Genomic DNA, 6,426 nt, shown 5'->3' with positions numbered 1-6,426 from the left:
CTCAGTCTTTTCTATTTTTCTAAAGTCTTATCTGAGGCTGCTGATAGAAATTATTTTGTTCCTCAGTTATTTCTATTTTTCTAAAGTCTTATCTGAGGCTGCTGATAGAAATTATTTTTGTTCCTCAGTTATTTTCTATTTTTCTAAAGTCTTATCTGAGGCTGCTGATAGAAATTATTTTTGTTCCTCAGGTATGTTTTACCTTTTTGTGATTGGTTTACTTTGTACCTTTCTTTATTGGAAATAAAAGTGAGAAAAAATACATTTTCCAGTGATTTGAGTTTGAGTTTACATATTTTATAATATGAATAGTGTTTTGTCCAGAATAATGTTTCATTCTGAAAACAAAAATTCCTAAAACGTAATGTCTAATAAAAATAAAATTAAACCATTGGTTATTTCTGAAATGTTTTCCAGTTCTGTTTTATATAAAAGAATAAAAAAAAACCAATCCTAACCTTAAAGTTGATTACAAAATGTCCTGCAAGAGTTGTGACTTTTTGGTCTTCATGACTCATTGTGGAAGTTAACGTATCTGAATATATGCGTTTTTGTAGTATCCACTGGCATGGAGGTAAAATTGTATCCGAAACGTATATGTTGTTATGGGAAGGTGGAAACTATTTTCTTACTTCCCTGGTCTCTTGTTTCCCTCCATATACATCCATGAAGAATGTTTTGAGTCTCTTAATGATGTACCTTGAAACATTTGTAAAAACATATATATTTTTATTTTACTTTGCATTAATAAAATACTTCATCCGATGAAATATCAAATATCTTGTATAGAATAAATCGATTATCAAATAAGTGATAATAATTACGAAGGAAGAGTGAAATTATGGTTAGGGCGCTCGACTCGCAATCTGAGGGTCGCGGGTTCGAATCTCAGTCATACCAAACACGCTCGCCCTTTCAGCCGTGGGTGCGTTATAATGTGACGGTCAATTCCACTATTCGTTGGTAAAAGAGTAGCCCAAGAGTTGGCGGTGGGTGGTGACAATTTCTTGCTTCTGTGCTTCTTGTTTAGTTTGATTCGCTTCTTCGCCAATGGTTCAGGTGAATTTACGTGGTAGTTTAGAATACCTCATCATCGTTTGTAACCTAAAAATACATAAAAAAGGAAGGCGGCACTATTAAAATGTATATTTGACAATGACATAAACATAATTGAGAAATGTTAAGACATACGGGTACCTTCAAATTTTGTTTAATTTCACTCTTTGGTTTGGTTTGTTTTGAATTTTGCGCAACGCTACACGAGGGCTATCTGCGCTAGGCGTCCCTAATTTAGCACTAGAGGGAAGGCAGCTACTACGTTGAGTAGATTGTAGATATACAGAAGGGTATATTATGAACAGGTTTTTAACGGCCGCCTTAAAAGTACAATATGTTAATAATGACATGAAATACACAAAAATCGATTTATCTATCTTCATGCACTAACTACGGATATGCTCTTTTATGCTAGATTGGAAAGCGAAAGTTACACTGATTAGATGAAGCCAGCTATACCTTACTCAACACTACACAGCCACCCGTACAAGTTCGCTATTTGATTTTTGTATATTATAGAGTACCAAACTGAATCTTCACGATGGTTCATTTGTTTAGCCAGACGGAGATAACCTAGTTGTAGTCAGTTAAATTAATTCATATGACTGTTTTCAATAATCAATTCTTGATTTTAACGGCCATCACAGCCTATTGGTTGGCACACTGAGAACCTTAAACTTCCGATATTGAAGGCTAACGACGGGAAATGAGGTTTAAGTGGTTATATAGACTGCCCGAGTGGATAAATACAGTTCAATAAAGAAAAAAAAATGCTAACACTCTGTTTTCCACCGGAAGTACGTACCCGGAAACCACTGAGTTTGCGTTAGCGGAGGTGGGTGTATTAAGAGAACCGATAGGAGATGTGGTTGCTCGTATTATTGTTGTGTACAAACACTTTTCCTCCGTTATTCGACAACTAATACAAGTAAAAATGTGGAAGCTTAAATAAACAATAAGTAAAAATATTAATAACAATTGCTTCTTTGCATTTTAAATGTAAAGAAGTTTAAGTGGTGAGAATCTTCAACCATGGCATTCTATTTGTCGGATAATGAAGGTAAAAAAACATTACTTGGAATCCTGTGCTTCTTATTGGTTTATCCATTGATGTCCTTAGTAAACTCTGAACTTGACTGTCCAAGCTCTTGTTTTTGTGACGACAAGGAGCAGTTTGTGAGTTGTGTTGGCGATGGATTGTGGCACGTGCCTCCTGACATACCTACGTCAGCTGTGAGACTTGAGCTACGAAACTATATCATTCCAACTTTATCAAATAAAGCTCTGATGAAACTGACTGAATTGCAAGAGCTTAAAATTCATCAGTCTGAAATTCGTTATATCGAAAACGGAACTTTTCTTGGATTACAAAAACTCCAGCGATTAGAATTAAGTCTAAATCTTTTAGAAGGACTAAATGTCGCCATTTTTCTTGGACTAAATGAACTGCGATACTTAGACTTATCTTCCAACAAGCTAACCAGTACTGAGGAGGCTTTTCAAGACTTAAAGCTGGTAGAACAATTGAATCTTAGGGCCAACAAACTAACCACAATCACTTCATCAAGCCTTGACGGCCTTCACAAGGTTCAATATCTTAACTTGGATTCTAATAATATCTCTAACATAGAAGTGGGGGCTTTCCAACACCTAACTAACCTTGCCCACTTAATTCTCAGCAACAATCCCTTAACCCAATTGTCACGTCTGGATTTTTTTGGCTCCAGGCTCCAATATATTGACTTCTCTCACGTAGGGCTGAAGCATGTACCACAGAGTCTGACAAGGTTTGTACGGGATCTGAGACTGGCCAAGAACAATATTACACAAATAGGAGCCGGAGACTTTGACAGCTATCCTTACCTTGGCCTTCTTGTTCTTGATGATAACAATATAACAAAAATAGAAAATGATGCCTTCGGTAGACTAGAGTATCTCGTGCGCTTGTGGCTGAATGGTAATCTTCTTGAGAGAATTCCTGCTAATTTACCATCTTGTCTGAGTGCTTTGTACATTGAAGAAAACCACGTGAAGAAACTCCCTGCTCACAGCTTTCGTGGATTGAATAATTTAGAACAGCTTTTTCTCCAGAGGAACGATATTGAAGAAATGGAAGAGTGTGCATTCTGTGACCTAATTCGACTTAAAAATTTGGACTTGCAAGCCAACAAAATTCAAAACTTGACCAAAGGAATTTTCGCGAATTTAACAAGCTTAGAAAGCTTAGATCTTTCGCAAAATAAATTAAGGATTTTGGATTCTCAGTGTTTCACTGGTTTATCTTCCCTAAAAACTCTTCAGATATCTCGTACTTCTACGTTTATTGAATTTGACGATTCAGTCTTCGACACCTTGAAGAATCTGGAAACCCTTGAGTTGTATGACAGTGCTCCATTTTCAGTCGAAATTCTAAACTCCACGCGCGGTCTGCATGGTCTTCGAAAACTGAAAGAGCTCAACATCATGCATAACAAATTAATCTGTCTACGGCCAGACTTACCTTCTTTTTTCCCTGTAATAAAAATAATTAAAATGAGTGGAAACAGATGGCACTGTGATCGGAATATCTTGTGGCTGACCAAATGGTTAAAAACAACAAGTATTCAGTTTTATCGTAGTTATGACATTAAATGCGCTTCACCTACTGAACTAGAGTATAAGCCTATTATGTTATTAACAGAAAATGACTTTACTGTTACTACTACTTCAACGTTAGAGCTAGGAACTACTGTTGAATACAAAGGCATTAAAACGTCAGAAAGAGTAGCTACCACGGATCATTTCATGGCAAGAATCTACCCATATGGACCTCTTATTCCAGTTAGCATAGGGCCAAGTTCAACAAAGGTACTAACAGAAGAAGCTTTTCCCGAGAATACAAGCACGAATTGGTTTTTGGATAATACTTCAACGACGGTGTTGTTTAACTATTCGCACCAAGTGTTCAGTGACAATAAACAACGAGGCAAACTTGCCGAGGAAGGGAACAATCCAGCACAAGGAAACGTAACATCCAATGAGGATGATGGTAAGTCACATGAACATTCTAATCAGAGTTATGTAGAGAATACTCTAACAGAAAACGTACATATAAATACGGCTTCTTCGTACAAAGGCACAACTCAATCCATTGAAATTCCAGCGTCTAACACAAGTTATATTTACACCACATTTTCTGCTCTAAGTCGGAATAATAAAGACAAAATTTCAGAGAAAAAGAAAAACAATTCCCATGCATTAGGTTCAGTTCCAACAACAGAAGGATACCAAAAAAGTGTGTCAACTCCTAAAGGATTCTACGTGTCACCTGTAGCTACTCCGCATAATTTAGCACACAACAATGACAAAACTATTGCTATTATAGTGCCATCTAGTTTAATTGGAGGAATTCTAGTGATGCTAATCGGGCTACTGGTTGTCGTAGCAGTATTGAGGTGTCGAAAACGACCAGATACCTGTGGTGTGCACAGGAGTAGCAGCAGTATCTCTTATTGTCCCCATCGAGATGAGGTATCAATCCTGACGATTTCAGAAGGAACTGTGGGCCTTAAAACGGAAAATCATCACGGACTTGGAAACAAACTCTACTATCTAATGGAAAATGGAGATATCCACAAAGATCCAACTAAGGACGCAATACCCGATCCACAGCTACAGGATCTGCTTTCGCAACTTCCTGGAGAAAATGGGCAAATTTGTGTCAGCGAACACGCGGTCTCGTGATCGTATGTACGATTTTGAATTTTAAATATAATATATTTTGTTGAGTTGTCCCACAACTTCATAAAGTAAGATCAAAAACACGGGGGACATTGATTAGCTACGTCATAATTAATGTTGTCAGAAGTTTTTCTCCTTGAATTCAAATAAAGCACGATACTACTTCGTTAGTATTATATAAAAATGTTATGAAGATTATGAGATCCAACCGTAACGGTATGTATAAATTGTTTTAAACTAGTAAGGTTATTTTTTCGTCATGGCCCTTTTTTGCTTATCAGTGAAGATTTCATACTGAATAATAAAATAAAACTAACATGTCCTTACTAACCTAAGGGGCCTTCTTCCTTATTTAAGCTCTTCATCGCAGTTATAAATATCTGTAATGTTTATATGTTTCAAAACCAGAAGAATTGCTAAGGTATTTTTGTATAAAAGAAATAAATTGAAGTGATGATGATTAAATAGTCATTTTGTAATATGTGAAATCTAGACAATCTCTTCATATTGAGATGCTCTTAATGTCTTAATTTTTTAACTTGATTTTAAAACTCCATTCGAACAAAATCTTAAGCTATAGTTTAAAAGAATTTGAAACTACTAGTCAAATGTAATTTTTGGAGTAAATATAACGTTTCTATTAAGAATCTTTGTCTATTGTACGTGATGCCAGTTTAGATAGTTTTTCATAAGACGTAGTTATAATTATATGTAAGGCATAAGAGAAGTATCTTAATATCTAGTTTATGTCAGTTACCTATTCGTCACAGTATTTTGTTTTCTACTTTACGTGTAATGCAGTTACACTCATTTGCTTATGATCTTAATGGCATAGCAGGTTAATTAAGACCTTTATACTGAACATGTATTTGAACATTCAATATACTTTACTGGATTATATATTGTTACCTATTTAGAAATAATTGCTGTTTTTTAATGATTCCTTTGCTAAGTATTTTCAAGATTTTCCCCATAGAAATAAAACGCTTTAAATAGTATAAATTTTTTTATTAGATATTTTGCTACTGGTAACAGGTTTTAATTAACAAACATAATCAGGCCTAGAACGTATCGGAACTAGTGTACAAATGATTTTAAAGCGCAATGTTTTGTTGAAAGTCAAGCATGATATTATGGATGATGGATGTTCTGTTACCAATCTGTAAGAAAATGATAAGGTGTTTGTATATAATGAGGCTAATAAATATACTATATTTAGTAATGACCAATTCTGACTCTAGGGATATTCTATAGGGTGGTAAAAATTATATGATATTTTCAATTTTGGGTGAAATCTTATACGACACACGAGCTAAACGGCCAGATAAGGGTCTCCAAAGTTCATACATAGCCTGTTTTGTGTAAATCTACATAAAAGGCTATTTGTGCATAGCCGATCCTAATTTTGAACTGACAGACTAGAGGAAGGGCAGCTAGTCAACAACATTCACCGCCAAATATTGGCTATTCTTGTCTGATTGAATAGAGAGTGAGATTTCATCGTCACTTTCATAGATCACCCACTCCTCGGATTAACAGTTCAGGTACGTTAACCAATAGGCCACGGCCAGCCCAATATCACAGAAAGTTTTTCCCGACAACTATCATACCTAAAAACGAAAGAAAATTGTATCTTCGAAAAGCTTTTAC

At 35.4% G+C, this 6,426-nt stretch overlaps 1 protein-coding gene across 1 annotated transcript; it reads left to right on the top strand.

Moving 5' to 3' along the window:
• The first annotated feature begins 1,649 nt into the window (after positions 1-1,649).
• On the top strand, positions 1,650-4,844 carry LOC106465475 (slit homolog 1 protein-like). Its single transcript, XM_013925704.2, has one exon. It carries the CDS (start codon positions 2,089-2,091, stop codon positions 4,777-4,779), a length of 2,691 nt encoding a protein of 896 aa, XP_013781158.1. The 5' UTR covers positions 1,650-2,088; the 3' UTR covers positions 4,780-4,844.
• The last annotated feature ends 1,582 nt before the right edge of the window (positions 4,845-6,426 follow it).

Source organism: Limulus polyphemus, unplaced genomic scaffold (assembly GCF_000517525.1).
Source record: "Limulus polyphemus unplaced genomic scaffold, Limulus_polyphemus-2.1.2 Scaffold1956, whole genome shotgun sequence".
NCBI lineage: Eukaryota > Metazoa > Arthropoda > Merostomata > Xiphosura > Limulidae > Limulus > Limulus polyphemus.
Note: the sequence above shows the minus strand (reverse complement) of the source record. Positions and strands in the feature narration are given on the sequence as shown.